At 43.6% G+C, this 22,518-nt stretch overlaps 1 protein-coding gene across 1 annotated transcript; it reads right to left on the bottom strand.

Moving 5' to 3' along the window:
* Positions 1-322: 322 nt before the first annotated feature.
* Positions 323-17,714, bottom strand: LOC141167484 (olfactory receptor 2A12-like). Its single transcript, XM_073654885.1, has 2 exons — positions 17,709-17,714; positions 323-1,240 (listed from the first exon to the last, which is right to left on the bottom strand). The coding sequence occupies exons 1-2, from the start codon at positions 17,712-17,714 to the stop codon at positions 323-325; spliced, it is 924 nt and encodes a 307-aa protein (XP_073510986.1).
* Between the last annotated feature and the right edge of the window lie 4,804 nt (positions 17,715-22,518).

Here is a 22,518-nt window from a genome sequence, read left to right as displayed (position 1 = left end):
TAATAAATGACTTACATGCACTCCACATGGTCTTCGACTCTCTTTCATACCTGGAGACCAAGCTTGATCCTACAATAAAAGATGCTTTAATACAGCATTTTCAGAAGAAATAACTGCACACTTGGGACCCTCACTGCCCACCATCACAAATCCGTTCTGTACTACTCACACCTGAAAAAAGAAAACATCTATCAAGATCAATTGTCTTCCAAATAAATACTTTTTAATGAAACTTTACAAGATAATGCAATGAAAAACAAGTAGGCTGAGAATCTTCAGTCTCAGTGACATGAGCAGTATTATTGATAAATTACTAGACTATTCACTTATAAACTACTCCTTGTACGGCTTTTATAATATCTTTATTCCTTAGACAGTATATAATGGGGTTGATCAAAGGAGTAAACACAGTGTATAGCAGGGATAGGATCTTACTCGTGGTGAGTGTACGACCCTTTGATGGGAAAATATAAACACTGATCATTGTCCAGTAGAATATGGAGACCACAGTGAGGTGGGAGCTACAGGTGGAGAAGGCTTTCTGTCTGCCGGTACTTGATGGGATCCTTAAGATTTCTAAAGCAATATAAGTATAGGTCACTACAATGACTGTGGTTGGACCTAAGACAATAGGAAAACCTATCAAATATATCTCCAAGTGAACCATGTAGGTATCAGAACAAGCAAGTTCTAGTAAGGGGAGAATGTCACAGAACACATGGTCAATGATATTTATGGCACAGAATTTTAGTTTTGCTGTAGTTATGATGTAAATCAAAACAGTAGAAAATCCAAACACCCATATGATGACAGTCCATATTGTACAATATCTACTTGTCATGATGGTGGAGTAACGAAGGGGATTACAGATGGCCACATATCGGTCATAAGACATCATACCAAGGAGAAAACATTCAACTGTTTCTGAGGCACCTAAAAAATAAAACTGAGTGATGCAGACAACAAAAGTAATGGTCGACCCATTGTTCAGTAGGATGTGGAGTATCTTAGGGACAATATCTATGATCACCAAGATATCACTGATGGACAGTTGTGAGATGAAGAAGTACATTGGAGTGTGGAGGTTCTTGCTGGTGGACACCAGGGTGATTATTAGGAAATTCCCACATATTGTCCCACAGTAAATCACAAGCAAAAAGTTGAACAAGAAAATTCTTGAACCTTGACTGACTTGAAATCCTAAAAGGAAAAATTCTGTGATCATAGTCAGATTGTTCTCCTGTATGTAGAAGAAATGTTATGATATAATTAATAAGCATTCAACTTATCCAAATACATGTTTTGGACTTAAATATCTAACTACAGAGTACGTAATGTACCCTAATGTATATTATATAAAAATGTATGTTTATTAGTGTTGAGCCACCCCCGTAGTGTTCGAGTTCGGTTCGGTTCGTCAAACACCCTTGTGTTCGTCGAACTGTTCGTCGAACTGTTCGTTGAACTCCTTCGAACACCTTTAAAACCAATGGCAGGCAAACAAAAACACATAGAAACACATAGAAAACACCTTCAAAGGTGTCCAAAAGCTGACAAACTGCTCAGAAGACATAACTAACACATGGAAAAGTGACAAGTACATATAGTCATGCGAAAAGAAAAGAGGTGGAGGAGTAAAAGGAGGGGGAGACACAGATATAGGCATGTCATGCAATTCTAAAATCCAAAAAGTGAGAAGCTGACACGGCCAGTCCGTTCCTGCCCGTGCCACCTCCATGTCGCCGGGTTTGTGCCAGAGCCGCGGTGGACCCTGACGACCAGCCCCCCTCTCCTAATACTGGTGCCTGTCCGCTGGTGGGTCCAGCAAGCCCCCCTGTGGTGGAGGCAGGTCTAAGCTTTTTAATTTAAATTGTCTCTCTAATTTGAATTAATACACTTTAAATCCTTTTACAAGGATCTATTGGAGGGCAAGTCTCATGCCAGCAGCTGCGTAATTCCTGCTCCAGTAGCGTCCACTAAAGCTGCTGCAGTTAAAAAGCTTTTATAAGGATCGAGCTCAGGGGTCCACCGCAAGGCGTCCTACCGCCAGTCCCAGCCCCTATGCCTTGGGGTGCCTCCTGATGCTCTTCACTGAGTATCCCGGGGTCCCGAAGCATTTCCTTTGAAAAAATTAAGTGTCCAAACTACAGGTGGAGTAGCTTGCTTAAGAGCTGGGATAATCCGCTGACTAGCAGACACTGCTACTAGGTACAAAGTATTTCCTGGGCTAGATGCAGTTAAAAATTTGTAATTAGATACTCTCGTTGGATGTTGAGAAAGCATTCCATAGAGTCTCCTGGCACGCCATATATTATTCTCTTAAAAAGCTTGGGGTAGGGGTCTAGGGGACCCTTTTATAGCCAAAATCACGGCCCTGTATCACAATACGTTACCTAGGCTGAAGATAAATGGAACTGTAGCACCTCGAGGGCTCGGTTGCTACAGAGGTATTGCACCCAGAGGTGTGATATCTCACTCTCAGGTAAGGATGGAGTGTGGATCAGTTCCCCAACACCTGCATGCATTACACCACATTGCCGTGGGGCAGGGCGACCAATATGCCCGTGAGATGGGCATGACAGTCCCTGTCCCTGGCTGTAGTGGGGTGAGGGAACACTGAGGAAGGGGAACCCTGTAGTGCAGGAGCAGGGAGGAAGCAGTTCCTGGGTGCATTGAGAAGGGAGTATAAAAGGTGGGCACCATCTTAGTTCAGTACAGAGAAGTCTGTGCAGAAGTGACAGGGAGCAGGGGCTCTGCATGAGCTCTGCTTGGGAGGCGGGCCTAGTATTAGAGGCCCAGGCCTGGAAGAGGAGAAGGAAGGAAGAGGAGTGGAGAAGGCTCCAGGAACGAGGAACAAAGGGATCCCAGGGGTGCGGACAGGCGAGTCGCCACCGCACGCCCGAATCCACCCGCGTGGAGGGGTCAGGCCAACGGTGGAGACCGGTCCCCGAAACTAGTGGAGGCGGGAAACGACCCTCAGCTAGAAACCGGAGGCTGTGACATTTTATGTGGCGCAGCCCCTCACTACACCCGCTAGGAAGGCGCCACATAGGGTCAGGGAAACTGGCACCAAGTTTACCAAGACGAGGCCCGAGGCAGCCGGACATAAGCGTTGGTAAGAAAGGCCAGACAGAGGACACACAAAGGGGGTCCTGTGAAGCACTCCAAAGTTCTGTAGGAGTTGTCTGAGCCCCTCACCTGGTGAGCACAGTACGACGTGGGCAGCCGTTACCTGCAGAAGTGGTCTGGATAATAAGAACTGTGAGTAAAGGCCTTTGACTTCATCACTGTCTCGGTGTCGTTACTGCTGCTGCCCTGCACCATCACTCCCATCCTCAGCATACACTGCACTGAGGCTATACTCCTCCTGTGGGGAGTTTTACTATGCTCTGCTGCACCCACAACACCAGCCTCAGCGGTCTGCCCGGCAGCGGCGGTTCACGCTGACCGCAATCCACGGGTGGCGTAGTCGGACATTTAAACATCATAACCACATAAATAGTTCCGCCACTGGTTTGACCGCCCTGAGCCAGGGAATCGGGTCGCAACCACGGAGACTACAACCACCAGCATCCACCAAAAAGGGTCCGGCTCCGGGGGTCCCAAGGCCCAGGGGCGCGTCAGAACATTTTCATCACCTTTCATAATCACCAATGGGACAAGGCAGGGATGTCCTCTGTCCCCTCTCTTGTACATCCTAGTGACGGATCACCTGCTCTCATCAATTCGCCATAACTCCACTATTAGGTGGATTGAGGTAGGAGGCACCGAGTACAAGTACTCTCTATTTGCTGATGATGTCCTAGTATATATCACTCAATCACATATATCCATCCCTTCTGTTATTGCTGAAATAGATCACTTTGTTACATGGTCAAATTTTAAAATCAATGCAGCGAAGTCTGAGGCGCTCTATGTCTCCCTCCCCAAATCCATACAGGATTCCATCCAGTCCAACTTTCCCTTTGCCTGGCCCTCACAGCGTATCAAATACTTAGGAATTCGTATTCATAGAGACCTCTCCCGTCAATGTTATCTTAATTTTGGGCCCTTTATTGAACAACTCCATACAGACCACGGTTGGCAAGTTAGAACTGTAAGATTCACTACGTGAACCACTGGTGTTTTGTGGAAAAGCACATGTACACTGTGTTCCGAATTATTATGCAAAAAGTGTTTAGGAGTGATAAGGGAAGAATTTGTTTGTTTGTCAGTTAAACTCATTGATGGTGATGTGTGTCAGGGCTCTTTATATCACTGTAAGCAATTGCAGACACCTGTGCTAATTAGTTTGGCAGGTGTGTCCAATGAAAGGCAAGACTACTTAAGAAGGCTGTCCCACATTATTAAGCAGCCTACATTTTCTGCCAAAATGGGAAAGAAAAAGGATGTGTCAGCTGCTGAGAAGCAACAAATTGTGGAGTGTTTAGGTCAAGGCATGACTACAATCAACATTGTGCGATGATCAGGATGAAGTGTCTTGGCAATCAAGAAGTATGTAGCTGATTCACAGTACACACGTGTGCGTGGTGATAAGGGAAAATTGAGGACTCTTTCCTACAGGCAATTACGTCAGGTTAAAAGAGCAGCGGCAAAAAAGCCTTGTCATAGCAGCAGACAAGTTTTTGAAGCTGCTGGTGCCTCCAACGTCCCCCGAACAACAAGATGCAGGGTCCTTCAGAGGTTTGCAGCTGTGCGTAAGCCATCCTGGCGACCTCCTCTATCTACTGCACACAAGCAGAAACGGCTCCAGTGGGCCAAACAATACATGAAGACTGACTTCAAAACGGTTTTGTTCACCGATGAGTGCCGTGCAACGCTTGATGGTCCAGATGGATGGAGTGGAGGATGGCTAGTTGATGAACACCCCACGCAAACACGGCTACAGCGCCAACAAGGAGGAGGTGGAGTAATGTTTTGGGCTGGAATCATGGGGAGAGAGATTGTCGGCCCCTTTAGGATCCCTGAAGGGGTAAAGATGAACTCCATAATGTATGTGGATTTTCTCAAACAGCACTTCCTGCCATGGTTCAAGAAGAAGAACCGTGTATTCCACAGCAAGATCATTTTCATGCATGATAATGCACCGTCTCATGCTGCACATAACGCATCTGCATCTCTGGCTGATATGGGCATAAAAGGGGACAAACTTATGGTGTGACCCCCATGTTCCCCTGACCTCTACCCGATTCAGAACCTCTGGAGCATCATCAAAATGAGTGTCTATGATGGCGGGAGGCAGTTCACCTCTAAGCAACAGCTCTGGGAGGGTATTCTGTCCTCATGCAAAACAATTGAAGAAGAAACCAACCAAAAACTGACAAATTCAATGGACGAGAGAGTTCAGAAGCTCCTTTCGAACAAGGGGTCCTATGTGCAAATGTAACGTCACCTAGAATAAAGTTTTGAGTTGAAAACTGTTTGATTTCAGTTTCTAATAACCTGCTAATGCTTATAATATCAAAAATGACCATTTTTTGTTCTTTATTGAAATGAAAAGGTTGATCGAAGAGTGTGGGGGATCTAAGAGTGTGGCAACCCAGTAGTCAGGATTACTTCGAATTCTGACAATCTGAGGGTCATGTTGCAGGTAGTGCAGCAAGAAGACACTCATATGTCTTGCGCATCTAGGAGCCCCAAAATTATTTTCAGGGCTAGATGCAGCTAAAAATTATTATTAATTTTAAATCTGGTGGAGCTTAGTATAGATGGCCTAATAGAATCAGTTCTGCACACGGCTACAAAGCCCAAATTATTTTCCAGGGAAGATACAGATAAACATGATTAGTAATTTTAAATCTGGTGGAGCTTAGTATAGATGGCCTAATAGAATCAGTACTGCACACTGCTACAAAGCCCAAATAATTTTCCTGCCAAGATACAGATAAACATGATTAGTAATTTGAAAGTTTAAAACAGTTGGTGAGGTGATTTTAACCAATCATCAAGCTTTTACTTTCCCCAGGATGACTCAGGAGTAGAAAAGTCATTTTGGATTCATGATTTGTTCATCTTTATGAATGTGAGAATGTCTACATTATCAGTGGAGAGCCGCGTGCGCTTATCTGTCAGCACACCACCAGCAGCGCTGAACACACGTTCAGACAGAACGCTGGCTGCGGGGCATGACAAGATCTCCAAGGCGTAAGTGGCGAGCTCCGGCCATTTATCCAGATTGGAAGCCCAAAAAGAGCAAGGGTCCAGTGACACAGTCATGGCTTCAATGTTTACTTGGAGATACTCCTGTACCATCGTCTCTAGGCGTTGACTATGTGTCAGACTTCTTGTCTCCTGTGGCCTTGCAAAGGATGGGCTAAAAAAGTGGTGAAATGATTCCGCAAAATTGATGTTACCAGCAGATACTGTGTTTCTGTTATGGTTTGAGTGCTGAACACTCGACGGTCCCACGGTTGACAAGTTGGAACTGTGAGATTCACTACGTGCACCGCTGGTGTTTTGTGGAAAAGCATATGTTAGATTCTGCAACAGTCTCTGCTGATACTCCTGCATGAGTGCATCCCTTTCTATGGCAGGAATAATTTCTGCAAATTTACTTTTGTACCGGGGATCTAACAGTGTGGCAACCCAGTAGTCAGGATTATTTCTAACTCTCACAATTCGAGGGTCATGTTGCAGGTAGTGCAGCAAGAAGGCACTCATGTGTGTTGCTCATCCAGGAGCACCAAGTCCCTGTTGTGTTGGTGGCGAGGTAAAAATCATGCTTCCTTCCTCTGTCCTCTCCCCCCAACCTCGCACAACAGAAATGTGATCAAGGACTCCCTCATCTGATGAGTCTTCCATCAGTTCGTCCTCCACTTCTTCCTGGGCTCCTGCACCTTCCTCACTAGTTTGGCTGCTACCATGCGCCCTGGTAAAACCATCACCCCCACCCTCACATGCCTGCCGCCTTGGTGCTGCCGACCGTCTGGACCTTGCAGATGTTAGCCCTTCCGCATACAACTCCTCCTCCTCTATTTCCTCCACCTCCTCTTGTGCCACCACCTGACTCAGAATTCAGTTTAACATGTGCTCCAGCATGTAAATCACCGGAATAGTCATGCTGATAATGGCATCGTCAGCACTAAACATCTTCGTCGCCATTTCAAAACTGTGCAGAAGGGTGCATAGGTCCCTGATCTGAGACCACTCCTCCAGCGTGATTTTCCCCTCCTCTGGATCTCATTGGCCCAGGCTATACGTCAGAACGTATTGCACCAGGGCTTGTCGGTGCTGCCACAGACGCTGCAACATGTGCAGAGTTGAATTCCACCGGGTAGGCACATCGCATTTTAGCCGGTGAAGTGGCAGGCCCAACGACTTCTGTAGAGATGTAAGTCGCTGAGCGGCGGGATGCGAACGGCGGAAGTGAGCACACAGCGACCGTGCCCTCTGCAGAAGGCCATTTAGTCCGGGATAGTGGGCTAAAAATTGCTGGACAACCAGGTTCAACACGTGAGCAATACAAGGCACATGTGTGACATTGCCCCGGCGAAGGGCCGCACCCAGGTTTGCAGCCTTGTCGCACACGGCCTTCCCTGGTTTCAGGTCCAGTGGAGACAACCATTCATGAAATTGGTTCTCCAGAGCTGACCACAACTATTCAGTTGTGTGACTCACATTTCCCAGACATTTCAAAGTAAAAACCGCCTGATGATGTTGAGCCCTACTGCCAGCATAGTAAGGAGGTGTGCAGGATCCCTTCTGCACAGTTAGAAAGCTTGTGGCATGACCAGACAGGCTTTGGGTGCAGTTGGAGGACCGAGAGGAGGTTGAGGAGGCAGAAGCAGTGGAGGAACTTTGAGATAAAGAGGATTGACGCACAACTCGTGGGGACGGCAAGACTTGGACAGCAGCCCCTTGTTCTGCTGTCACCATAGTTACCCAGTGCCCAGTCAGCGACACGTTACGCCCCTGTCCATGCCTACTCGTCCAAGTGTCTGTGGTGAAATACACCCTGTCACACACAGAGTTTCTCAAAGAAGCGGTGATGTTGTGTGCGACATGCTGGTGGAGCGCAGGCACACCTTTCTTTGAGAAGTAGTGCCGACTGGGCATCTGGTACTGGGGCACTGCGACGGACATAAGGTCTCGAAAATCCTTTGTGTCCACCAGGCGGAAAGGCAGCATTTCTGTAGCCAAGAGCTTGCAGATGATGAAATTCAAACTCATAGCTTTCTCATGGCTAGGAGGAAATGGTCTTTTACTTGTCCACATCTGAGGGACCGAGGGCTGGCTGTTGTGCTTAGACGGGGTTGATAAGGGTGTCCCCGGCAAACTGCCGGTCTGTGAGGAAGATGCAGGCGGACATGTTAGGTTGCCTTGATCCAAAGGTGGTGCTATCGATGTCGGACATCGCTCAACACCTGCTGGTGTTACCACCTCCAAAGAAAATGATGACCTGCCAATCACGCTGGATGTTGCGGGTAAAGAGGTGGCAGGTCTGCATCCCAAAACTGGTGTGACTGCTGTCCCCCCAGTCACAGAGGATGAAGAGGCCGCGGATGCACAAGATGTGGCAGAAGGTGGTTTGCCCAGCCGGCTAGGCCGCATTGTAGCACAGTGAGCTTCCCACTGCAACTCATGCTTCATTTCAATGTGCCGGTTCATGCATGAAGTACTCAAACTATGTATTTTTTGGCCTCTACTGAGCTTTTGCTGAAAAATGTTACAGATAACATGAGTTGGGTCATCTTTATCGATCTAAAAAAATGCCCAGGCTATGCAAGGCTTAGCACCCATGCGACCTGAAGAGCCGCCATGACTTGTGGCCAGAGGCAGAGTTGTGTTTGAGGATGCAGTTGTTGACATGCTTCCAGTACTATGTCTCTGTCCAGGATGGCGCAACCTGACCTCGTCATCACTAGCATCCTCCTCCACCACCTCTGCTGACCTCATCTCTTGGCTGACTGTGGGTTGACAGTAAGTGGGATCTCCAACCTCATCATCATCACCCTGTGCGTTATCACACTCGTCGTCCTCAGAGCCAACCTGTTCCTGCTTTGACAAAAAACTAAAGTTGTCGCTCCAATCAGGTATTTGAGTCTCATCATCGTCTTCCTCATTGTCTCCACCAACAGGAGTTACTGTTTGGGAATGAGGGTCTACATTATGGTCAGAACCTTCTGCGTCTGGTCCAGGATCTGTCTCATAAAGTTTCTGGGCATCAGTGCAGATCATTTCCTCGTCTGGATTCACAGAAGCTCTGGAGCCGACCTCGGATTCCCAGGCTATAGTATGAGTAAACAGATCTGCAGACTCAACCATCTGTTCTACCCCATACTCAGACGGGCAGCTGGAGATTTGGGAGCTGTGAGGAAGCAAGTGCGATTGGGGTGACACCTCTGAGGACTGGAGTATTTGTGATGTTGAAGTTGAGGTGGAGGAGAGCCCACTTAAAGGAGCACTTGATATCCGTTGAAGCACCTGCTGTTTTTGTGCCTCATCTGGAATTTGTAACGATTGCCGTGGCCGTAAGAAAGGGATCTTATCACATTGTCCGCTAAAAGAAGTAGACATTTAGTTTGGCTGGAAGATGGTCTTTCTTCTGCAGATGTTACTGTTGCTTTAACACCTACCCCACGGACACAACCTTTTTTCCCCTTCCCAACACGCCTATTCCCTTTCCACCAGCAGCAGGCCTTTTTCCACTCATTTTGGTGGTTAACTAATTCACAACTCTGGAGTTGTTTGCACCAAAAACAATGGATGGGAACCGAGCAGAGCTGAGTGGCCAATCTGTGGTATTAGGCCAAAAGTATTGTCTGGGTTAGATGCAGATAAAAATTATATTGAATTTGCAACCTGATGGAGGTCAGTATAGATGGACTAATAGAACAATTCCAACACACTGCTAGAAGCCCAAATATTTTTTCAGAGCTAGATGCAGAAACAAATTATATTGAATTTGCAACCTGATGGAGGTCAGTATAGATGGACTAATAGACCAAGTCCCACACACTTCTAGAAGCCCAAATATTTTTTCAGAGCTAGATGCAGAAAAAAAATATATTGAATTTGCAACCTGATGGATGTCAGTATAGATGGACTAATAGACCAAGTCCCACACACTGCAAGAAGCCCAAATATTTTTTAAGAGCTAGATGCAGATAAAAATTATTTTTAATTTGCAACCTGGTGGAGGTTAGTATAGATGGACTAATAGACCAAGTCCCACACTGCTAGAAGCCGAAATATTTTTTCAGAGCTAGATGCAGAAAAAAATTACATTGAAATTGCAACCTGATGGAGGTCAGTATAGATGGACTAATAGACCAAGTCCCACACACTGCTAGCAGCCAAAATATCTTTTCAGAGCTAGATGCAGAAAAAAATTATATTGAATTTGCAAACTGATGGAGGTCAGTATAGATGGACTAATAGACAAAGTTCCACACACTACTAGAAGCCGAAATATTTTTTCAGAGATAGATGCAGATAAAAATTATTTTTAATTTGCAACCTGGTGGAAGTTAGTATAGATGGACTTACAGACCAAGTCCCACACACTGCTAGAAGCCCAAATATTTTTTCAGAGCTAGATGCAGAAAAAAATTATATTGAATTTGCAACCTGATGGAGGTCAGTATAGATGGACTAATAGACCAAGTCCCACACACTGCTAGAAGCCGAAATATATTTTCAGAGCTCGATGCAGAAAAAAATTATATTGATCTTGCAACCTGGTGGAGGTCAGTATAGATGGACTAATAGACCAAGTCCCACGCACTGCTAGAAGCCCAAATATTTTTTCAGAGCTAGATGCAGATAAAAATTATTTTTCATTTGCAACCTGGTGGAGGTTAGTATAGATGGACTAATAGACCAAGTTCCACACACTGCTAGATGCCCAAATATTTTTTTAGAGCTAGATGCAGAAAAAAATTATATTGAATTTGCAACCTGATGGAGGTCAGTATAGATGGACTAATAGAACAAGTCCCACACACTGCTACAAGCCCAAATATTTTTTCAGAGCTCAATGCAGAAAAATATTATATTGAATTTTCAACCTGGTGGAGGTTAGTATAGATGGACTAATAGAATGATGCTATGCCCAAAAGGTTTTACTTCACTAGGTGCAGTAAAAAAATTGGTATTCTATACACAGGTGGTGTAGCTTGCAACACAGATAGGCTACTCCACTGACTAACGCACTATGCAATAGGCCAAAAAGGATTTGCTTTGCTAAATTTAGCCAAATGCTGTGAAAAAAACTTGCACAGCACTGGCACAGACCTGCCTGGCAAAAAGTGATAGGAACTGATGTAACGTAGTACTGAAAAGGACTGCAAATTCAATTAGTCTTTACTCCCAACCTATCTATTTAAGAGCACAGACCTGCCTGATAAAAGTCGTAGGAAATGCTGTAACCTAGTCCTTAAAAGGACTGCAATCACAACTCTTCCCTACTCCCAAACTATCTGTAGATTTGTGCAAAAATTGGCTTGAAATTAACAAGGTATAGGGCACACAGCAACAGCGGTGCCGTCTAACATGCAGCTGCAGCAGTGAGAAAATGGTGGCGAGGGGGAAATGTCTGGGTCTTATAGGGCATGGACATGTGACATACACAGCCAATGACACATGCCCTTCCTTGTGTGAAAAAAAGCACTTCGCTCCATGTGTGCGCTGCTGATAGGCTGACAGACTGCACCTTGCCATTCTAAATGCGGTAAAGAGAAAAAAAAGTGGAGATCTTCATTATTCCTCCAGAGATCCATCCCCCGCCCCGCTGTACACTCAAACTGCGTATTAACATTAATTTTCTGCATTACTGAGAAAAAATACAGTTATTATTTTGGTGCACGAACAGTTATCGAACATAACCTCGAACAGCCAAATTTTTTTCAAATCGTTCGTGTTCGCTGAACGGCTCGAACACCTCCCAAAACAGCTCGAATTTGAGATTGGCGAACAGTTCGAGTCGAACACCGCTCATCTCTAATGTTTATGACTAGTGATGAGTGAACCCATGGATGTTCAGGTTTGCCGTGTTCAGCTGTGCTTTTTAAAAAATCTGGATCGGGACCTGAAGTTGACCCAAGCTTGACCACGGACAACGAACCACATTTAAGTCAATGGGGACCCAAACTCAAGAGCTGTAAAATGGCTGTAAAAATGATTGTAATAAGGGCTAGGTGGCTGCAAAAGGAAGAAAAATGGGGTAAGGGCAAGACAAAAGCCCTGCAGTGGAGGAACTTTGAGATAAAGAGGATTGACGCACAACTCGTGGGGACGGCAAGACTTGGACAGCAGCCCCTTGTTCTGCTGTCACCATAGTTACCCAGTTCCCAGTCAGCGACACGTTACGCCCCTGTCCATGCCTACTCGTCCAAGTGTCTGTGGTGAAATACACCCTGTCACACACAGAGTTTCTCAAGGAAGCGGTGATGTTGTGTGCGACATGCTGGTGGAGCGCAGGCACACCTTTCTTTGAGAAGTAGTGCCGACTGGGCATCTGGTACTGGGGCACTGCGACGGACATAAGGTCTCGAAAATCCTTTGTGTCCACCAGGCGGAAAGGCAGCATTTCTGTAGCCAAGAGCTTGCAGATGATGAAATTCAAACTCTTAGCTTTCTCATGGCTAGGAGGAAATGGTCTTTTACTTGTCCACATCTGAGGGACCGAGGGCTGGCTGTTGTGCTTAGACGGGGTTGATAAGGGTGTCCCCGGCAAACTGCCGGTCTGTGAGGAAGATGCAGGCGGACATGTTAGGTTGCCTTGATCCAAAGGTGGTGCTATCGATGTCGGACATCGCTCAACACCTGCTGGTGTTACCACCTCCAAAGAAAATGATGACCTGCCAATCACGCTGGATGTTGCGGGTAAAGAGGTGGCAGGTCTGCATCCCAAAACTGGTGTGACTGCTGTCCCCCCAGTCACAGAGGATGAAGAGGCCGCGGATGCACAAGATGTGGCAGAAGGTGGTTTGCCCAGCCGGCTAGGCCGCATTGTAGCACAGTGAGCTTCCCACTGCAACTCATGCTTCATTTCAATGTGCCGGTTCATGCATGAAGTACTCAAACTATGTATTTTTTGGCCTCTACTGAGCTTTTGCTGAAAAATGTTACAGATAACATGAGTTGGGTCATCTTTATCGATCTAAAAAAATGCCCAGGCTATGCAAGGCTTAGCACCCATGCGACCTGAAGAGCCGCCATGACTTGTGGCCAGAGGCAGAGTTGTGTTTGAGGATGCAGTTGTTGACATGCTTCCAGTACTATGTCTCTGTCCAGGATGGCGCAACCTGACCTCGTCATCACTAGCATCCTCCTCCACCACCTCTGCTGACCACATCTCTTGGCTGACTGTGGGTTGACAGTAAGTGGGATCTCCAACCTCATCATCATCACCCTGTGCGTTATCACACTCGTCGTCCTCAGAGCCAACCTGTTCCTGCTTTGACAAAAAACTAAAGTTGTCGCTCCAATCAGGTAATTGAGTCTCATCATCGTCTTCCTCATTGTCTCCACCAACAGGAGTTACTGTTTGGGAATGAGGGTCTACATTATGGTCAGAACCTTCTGCGTCTGGTCCAGGATCTGTCTCATAAAGTTTCTGGGCATCAGTGCAGATCATTTCCTCGTCTGGATTCACAGAAGCTCTGGAGCCGACCTCGGATTCCCAGGCTATAGTATGAGTAAACAGATCTGCAGACTCAACCATCTGTTCTACCCCATACTCAGACGGGCAGCTGGAGATTTGGGAGCTGTGAGGAAGCAAGTGCGATTGGGGTGACACCTCTGAGGACTGGAGTATTTGTGATGTTGAAGTTGAGGTGGAGGAGAGCCCACTTAAAGGAGCACTTGATATCCGTTGAAGCACCTGCTGTTTTTGTGCCTCATCTGGAATTTGTAACGATTGCCGTGGCCGTAAGAAAGGGATCTTATCACATTGTCCGCTAAAAGAAGTAGACATTTAGTTTGGCTGGAAGATGGTCTTTCTTCTGCAGATGTTACTGTTGCTTTAACACCTACCCCACGGACACAACCTTTTTTCCCCTTCCCAACACGCCTATTCCCTTTCCACCAGCAGCAGGCCTTTTTCCACTCATTTTGGTGGTTAACTAATTCACAACTCTGGAGTTGTTTGCACCAAAAACAATGGATGGGAACCGAGCAGAGCTGAGTGGCCAATCTGTGGTATTAGGCCAAAAGTATTGTCTGGGTTAGATGCAGATAAAAATTATATTGAATTTGCAACCTGATGGAGGTCAGTATAGATGGACTAATAGAACAATTCCAACACACTGCTAGAAGCCCAAATATTTTTTCAGAGCTAGATGCAGAAACAAATTATATTGAATTTGCAACCTGATGGAGGTCAGTATAGATGGACTAATAGACCAAGTCCCACACACTTCTAGAAGCCCAAATATTTTTTCAGAGCTAGATGCAGAAAAAAAATATATTGAATTTGCAACCTGATGGATGTCAGTATAGATGGACTAATAGACCAAGTCCCACACACTGCAAGAAGCCCAAATATTTTTTAAGAGCTAGATGCAGATAAAAATTATTTTTAATTTGCAACCTGGTGGAGGTTAGTATAGATGGACTAATAGACCAAGTCCCACACTGCTAGAAGCCGAAATATTTTTTCAGAGCTAGATGCAGAAAAAAATTACATTGAAATTGCAACCTGATGGAGGTCAGTATAGATGGACTAATAGACCAAGTCCCACACACTGCTAGCAGCCAAAATATTTTTTCAGAGCTAGATGCAGAAAAAAATTATATTGAATTTGCAAACTGATGGAGGTCAGTATAGATGGACTAATAGACAAAGTTCCACACACTACTAGAAGCCGAAATATTTTTTCAGAGCTAGATGCAGATAAAAATTATTTTTAATTTGCAACCTGGTGGAAGTTAGTATAGATGGACTTACAGACCAAGTCCCACACACTGCTAGAAGCCCAAATATTTTTTCAGAGCTAGATGCAGAAAAAAATTATATTGAATTTGAAACCTGATGGAGGTCAGTAAAGATGGACTAATAGACCAAGTCCCACACACTGCTAGAAGCCGAAATATATTTTCAGAGCTCGATGCAGAAAAAAATTATATTGATCTTGCAACCTGATGGAGGTCAGTATAGATGGACTAATAGACCAAGTCCCACGCACTGCTAGAAGCCCAAATATTTTTTCAGAGCTAGATGCAGATAAAAATTATTTTTCATTTGCAACCTGGTGGAGGTTAGTATAGATGGACTAATAGACCAAGTTCCACACACTGCTAGATGCCCAAATATTTTTTTAGAGCTAGATGCAGAAAAAAATTATATTGAATTTGCAACCTGATGGAGGTCAGTATAGATGGACTAATAGAACAAGTCCCACACACTGCTACAAGCCCAAATATTTTTTCAGAGCTCAATGCAGAAAAATATTATATTGAATTTTCAACCTGGTGGAGGTTAGTATAGATGGACTAATAGAATGATGCTATGCCCAAAAGGTTTTACTTCACTAGGTGCAGTAAAAAAATTGGTATTCTATACACAGGTGGTGTAGCTTGCAACACAGATAGGCTACTCCACTGACTAACGCACTATGCAATAGGCCAAAAAGGATTTGCTTTGCTAAATTTAGCCAAATGCTGTGAAAAAAACTTGCACAGCACTGGCACAGACCTGCCTGGCAAAAAGTGATAGGAACTGATGTAACGTAGTACTGAAAAGGACTGCAAATTCAATTAGTCTTTACTCCCAACCTATCTATTTAAGAGCACAGACCTGCCTGATAAAAGTCGTAGGAAATGCTGTAACCTAGTCCTTAAAAGGACTGCAATCACAACTCTTCCCTACTCCCAAACTATCTGTAGATTTGTGCAAAAATTGGCTTGAAATTAACAAGGTATAGGGCACACAGCAACAGCGGTGCCGTCTAACATGCAGCTGCAGCAGTGAGAAAATGGTGGCGAGGGGGAAATGTCTGGGTCTTATAGGGCATGGACATGTGACATACACAGCCAATGACACATGCCCTTCCTTGTGTGAAAAAAAGCACTTCGCTCCATGTGTGCGCTGCTGATAGGCTGACAGACTGCACCTTGCCATTCTAAATGCGGTAAAGAGAAAAAAAAGTGGAGATCTTCATTATTCCTCCAGAGATCCATCCCCTGCCCCTCCCCCCGCCCCGCTGTACACTCAAACTGCGTATTAACATTAATTTTCTGCATTACTGAGAAAAAATACAGTTATTATTTTGGTGCACGAACAGTTATCGAACATAACCTCGAACAGCCAAATTTTTTTCAAATCGTTCGTGTTCGCTGAACGGCTCGAACACCTCCCAAAACAGCTCGAATTTGAGATTGGCGAACAGTTCGAGTCGAACACCGCTCATCTCTAATGTTTATGACTAGTGATGAGTGAACCCATGGATGTTCAGGTTTGCCGTGTTCAGCTGTGCTTTTTAAAAAATCTGGATCGGGACCTGAAGTTGACCCAAGCTTGACCACGGACAACGAACCACATTTAAGTCAATGGGGACCCAAACTCAAGAGCTGTAAAATGGCTGTAAAAATGATTGTAATAAGGGCTAGGAGGCTGCAAAAGGAAGAAAAATGGGGTAAGGGCAAGACAAAAGCCCTGCAAACAAATGTGCATAGGAAAAATACTTAAAGGGGTTATTTCACCATAGCAATCATGGTAATATAGGAAGTAAATGAATAATATGAAAATTTTAACAGTGCACAGAGACTGAGGCTTTCACCCACAAGTCCAGTTAAAAAACTCACCCACAGAGCATGGGTGAGAGTATCTCCACAGAAGCAGCTTACAAACTTCACCACTAGATCATAGGGCTCAGTTCCCTCACAGTACCCTACGTTGAAAAAAATACTATTTAAAGCAAACAACCACATCTGCTAGGGATAATGTAATTCTACTCTGTTTCTATTTTCTTGTTTGTTTGAACTGGGGCCGTGATTAGCAGGGGACCCGGTGGATCACAAAGTGAAAGACCAGGATGCACTCTCTGTCATCCAATCTCACACCACCCATAGTCAGGGCTGTAGAGTTCACACGTTTAGCGGAGAAACAGGATCTATTTCGGAGACGCAACCTGATAAATGTGTACCTGTTACGGGTCAGGGAGGTGGAACCTCTGTGCTTCAGTGCAAGGAGGGACAAGAGGGGCGTAACTAAGTACCTACTCAGCTTGATCAAGGTCGCACAGCGGTTCAATCGACTCCTTGAACCAGGGAGGGACCGAGCAGGGGGACCAGGTGCAACTCTGGGACCGACCTTGTGTGAGAGCAGGTGACTCCCAAGGGTCAGATTGCTGAAGCTGACCGGTACAATGGATGAGCACGGCTGGAAGGCTGACGGGAGGTCTGGGTAGACAACCTAGCGGGCACGACAGGTAACAGGCAGGTGCTCCAGGTAGGCTGGCAGGCGGGCACAACAGGTAACAGGCAGGTGCTTCCAGGTAAGCAGGCTGGCGGGCACAACAAGTAACAGGCAGGAGCTTCCAGGTAAGCAGACTGGTGATCCAAGCATGAAACTGGCAGGCAGACTGGCAAGCAGGACTGACAGGCAGACAGGTGGGCTGGACTAACAGGCAGACAGGCGAGCAGGACTGACAGGCAGACTGGCGGGCAGGACTGACAGGCAGATTGGCGGGCAGGACTGATAGGCAGCAGGACCTGAGGGCTGAAGCAAGTGTTAGCACATGGAACAACAACCATTGTACACGCACCTCCATATTGGAGGAGGTGCTCTAAATAGGGGAAGCTCTCCGGCCATTGGCCGGGGACTTTTTAGGATGACGCCTGCGGCCCCTTTAAGAGGGGGGAGTGCGTGCGCGCCGTAAGCACAGTGCCTGGGAAGCTGCGCGCAGTACACGCCACAGTAGCTGCAGGACGGGAGCCGGAAGACGCCGGACCAGGACCGTGGTGGTGAGGTGAACCACAACCGGGCAGAGACGCCGATGCTACAGTGCCACATCCAAGAAATGCAGCAGTCAAGAAAATTAACCACTTCTCAAGTGAGTCAGGAGCTGATATTACAAGACAGAATAGCAATCCATGACAATGTCGAGGCTGTATAATTAGAATGATTAGTTAAATCCTTTAATGAGCATTAGGCTGGGCCACAAAGGTAGAGTAGAATAATTTTGGCAGGACACTACTAGTGATGAGCGAGCACTAAATTGTTTGGATGTTCGTTACTCAGGACGAGCAAATCATAATGCTCAGGTGAAAACAGCGGCTTTTAGCACAGTACTAACACATTAATAATGCATATACAGGTTGCAGAGTAAACGCAGCATTTTTTTTGTTGCAGAGTGCAACAGTCAGAATCTCTCCCTCATACCAGCTGCGTTCCATCCCTACAATAATTAGAGCATAATGACGGCGGCACTCGCGATCCGGCCTTTGTACAGGCTTGGTCAAGTCGTGCGCAGGCCCATCACAGCTATGCCAATACTTGGGATGGCTGTGACGGCTCTGTACATGCGCACAGTTCAAAAGCTTGTTGATTGGCTATGCTGCAGCCTTTAAACAAGCTTTATTAGACTGGCAAAGCCGAACAAGAAACCGGACGTACAGTAAAAAAGTCAGTGTTTAGGGCTTGGTAATAGACACTGGGTGTCCGGTATTGACCTCGAACTTTCCCGTTTGGGGTCTCTCATCCCTATTTATGACAAATGGTCCTTATCTTCATTCCATGGCAAAGTGCATTCAAAGCATAGATTTAAGCCATTTGTCTGCTATTGATTCTCGTGGTCATGGAACTATGAATTCAATAAACCCTTAAAAATTCCACAAGTAATTATCACATTACATGTCTATTCCACAAGTCATATCAAAATTACACTAATAATGATAATTTTGCTTCATTCCAGTAAAAAATTAATATAATTAAATACATGTATTATTCCTATTTTTAGCAAGCTAAGTATAAGAAATGTATAACAAAATATAATAAAATAATTTTATGTGTAATAAATGAAAACTGCAAATTGTAATGGAAAATAAAAACCTCTTGCTAAAACTGTAAAGTTAAGTTACACCAAATAGCAGAAGGAGAGCCCAAAGTCACCCAGACCAGAACTGGTTAGATTTTCAAACTTCATTTCACTATACAAAATTGAAATAAAATAAAACAAAAAAACAATTCGGAAGGACAAAAAATGGGATAAGTATCAGTTTTGAACAATTCTTTGCACCTTAGTATTACTCCAATTTGAATCCATTGTTAATCATTTACATTTAGAGTCGAAACAGGACTGGTCCAACAAATCTAGAGAAAAAACAAAACATGAAATACAGCATTGTCACTGCATAAAATATATTTTTTTATTTCTAAACATATAGCTTGTCCTGTTTCCTCGATGATAAACAATAGCACAAAGAAAACACAATTACATACAATTAAATTTAATAGCTTGTAAAAGATGAAAATAGAATTTTCATAAACCGGTGCGAATTTCACTCCTATTGCAGTTCCATTACACTGCAAATAAAATCCCCCCCCCCCAAAAAAAATAATTATGTTCCAGGATGTATTCCAAAAAATCAAGAATGAATTGCTTTTGTGTATCCGCAATCAGTGGGTCAATTTCTAAACACTTTCCCACTGCTCTCAAACCTTTCTCATGTGGTATGCTGGTATGGAGAGCATTAACATCTAGCATTATCCAAATCATATTGTTTTCCCTCTCAATATCCTTCAAAGGGGACAATAAATGCCCAAAGTCCTTCAAATAAGCAGGTAGACTCAGTACAAACCTCTGGAGCTATCCACATATTCAGCCAGTGCAGTGGTAAGGCTGTTACAGCCAGCAATAATTGGGCATCCTGGTGGTTTTTAGGGGTTTTATGGAGTTTGGGGAGAAAATAAAAAAAAATGTGTTGAGGGATTTAGAAAATTAACATAATTTCCTTCATCTTTTGTTAAAATTCCATTTTCATATGCTTTGAATTAAATGAGTGAATTTAGGTTTATACATAGGCAGGGGGTCTTTGTCCAATTTTCTATACGTGGACAAATCATCCAAAATTCTATTTGCTTCCACCATATAGTAACCAACATCCATAATAACTGTCCCCCTCCCTTATCTTTTTCTTAATAATAATTTTATCATTCTTCAAAGCTTTTTTACATCTCTCATTTAAAAAAACGGATCCCCTTTTCCAGAATGTAATTGTCTTTATCCAAATCCCTAAGATTATTCAATACCAGATCATAAAATGTATTAATACATGGGCCTTTACTATTCACATGATAAAAAATTTACTTTTTCTTTAGTGTATTGTGGATAGCACCATTGTACATATATTCTGCTAGAGTTTCTCAATCCTGTAATTCCAAGCCTATCAAATCCTCTGGTTTATCCTTAACCTTCCGTTTCTTGATTTCATAATGACTAGTGACTGTAATTCATCCAGAGGAAGTCCGTGTTCGTTGTCTGGGACTGAACAGTAGATGTTTAGTACGGACGCCGAACTTTAATATTCAGGTTCGCCCAACTCTAGTAATGGATGTTGATCAATATATAATGGAAGCAAATAGAATTTTTGGATGATTTGTCCAGGTATAGACAATTGGACAAAGACCCCCTGCCTATGTTTAGACCGAAATTCATTCATTTAATTCAGAGCATAAGAAAATGGGATTTTATCAAAAAATTTAAGAAATTCTGTTAATATTCTAAATCCCTCAACACTCTTTTTTATTTTATCCCCAAATACCATAAAAACCCTAAAAAGGACCAACCCAATTATTGCTGGCTGTAACAGCCTTACCACTGCAGTGGCTGAATATATGGATAGTTCCAGAGGTTTGTACTGAGTCTACCTGCTTATTTGAAGGACTCTGGGCTTTTTTTGTCCCTTTTAAAGGATATTGAGAGGAAAGTGATATTGAGGGAAAGTGGTTAGAGATTGACCCACTGATGGCGGTTACACAAAAACAATTCTTTGGAATACTTCCTGGAGCATAATTTTTTTTTTTTTGGGGGTGGGATTTAATTTGCTGTGCAATGGGCCCTCAATGGGTGTGAAATTAGCACCAATATATGCAAATTTATACATGGGGCGTTTGACGAGGGGTTTATACATAAAACATTTTTTTTCTGCATATTTTCACTTTTACAGATGATTTATTGATGACATGGTTTTCATTTGGAAGGGGCCCAAGGAGACACTTATTGATTTTTTTAAATATTTGAATGGCAAAGAGTGGTGGTGAGTTTTTAGTGAACATTTTAACAGTCAATAAATATTTTTTTCTGGATTTAAACCTATTTATAAAAAAGGAAATATTCATTTAAAATCACTTTTAAGACAGTGAATGCAAACAGTTTTTTGGGATTTTAGGATTAACCATTTTAAAATATGGAAGACAAACATGCCATTCAGTCAAATGATGTGCATGAGGAGGAATTGTGCAGAGGATAAAGATTTTTTGGTTCAGATGAATAAAATAGCCGATAGATTACAGGAAAAAGGCTATCCTAAACAAATCATAGAAGGGGTAATAAAAAAAGCCCCCAAAGAAGATAGATCCCAGTGCATCAGTACTAACATGAATAAACAAGAACAAAGCCTAGCCTGGGAAAGAAAATATGATTTGGCTTTTGTCACTAGATATAGCAATAATGACAAACTAATACAATATATCTTTAAGAAGCATTGTGGGATCCTGTACAATGATCCATACTTGGTGAAGGATTTAAGTAGCACTCCAACTATGGTTTATGGGAGAGCAAAAACAATGAAAGAAATCATGGTCCCCTTCTATCCAAATTTAAAGAAAAAGAAAATCAGTAATGATACTAAAAATAAGTGGTTAAATATTAACAGGGATTATAAATGTGGGAAAGAAAAGTGTGATACTTGTTAAGTGATCACCCACAGACAAAAAAACAGTTAAGAGCAACAATACAAGAGAAGTTTTTCAAACACAACAGCTTTGAAATGGGGGAGCAATTTTGTTATTTATGTACATGAGCGCCCTTGTGGACTCCAGTATGTAGGAAAACTACTATGATGACCCTAAGAAAAAAGATTAGCAAGCATATATATAACACCAAACATAAAAATAAAAATCGTAGTGTATCTAATCATTTTTCGGTAATGCATGGTGGTGGTTCAGTTGTCTAAAAGTAATAGCTAAAGAACAAGTAATGCATTCCCTCTGCAGATTCAAGGATTTATGCAGGAAGGAGATGTTTTGGATTTTCTGCCTTGGATTGTTTGACACCTAAAGTGTTAAATATCTCAGCAGAAAAGTTTTTTGGTGATTTGTTATTTAAATATAATTTAACCTATGCATATTGTAGTTTTTATTTTTATTACTTAATGCTGTTAGTATTTTTTATTTTGCTTATTTTGTATAATATATAGATGCTTTAAAATATGAGAGTATAGCCTTAACAGAATGAAGATTTGTCATTTCCTGGGAGGGACATCTAAGGAAGAAATGTGCTGTAGTATATGAAGCAGTTAGAATTGTTTTTGCCCAACCAGATGAAGGGGAAACCTAAAACCGGTATATTTGTC

The sequence above is a fragment of the Phyllobates terribilis genome, unplaced genomic scaffold (genome assembly GCF_046119375.1).
Source record: "Phyllobates terribilis strain yellow unplaced genomic scaffold, ASM4611937v1 Scaffold_11__3_contigs__length_659146591, whole genome shotgun sequence".
NCBI classification, from domain to species: domain Eukaryota; kingdom Metazoa; phylum Chordata; class Amphibia; order Anura; family Dendrobatidae; genus Phyllobates; species Phyllobates terribilis.
The sequence above is the reverse complement of the archived record's forward strand: the minus strand, read 5'-3'. Positions and strand labels throughout refer to the sequence as shown.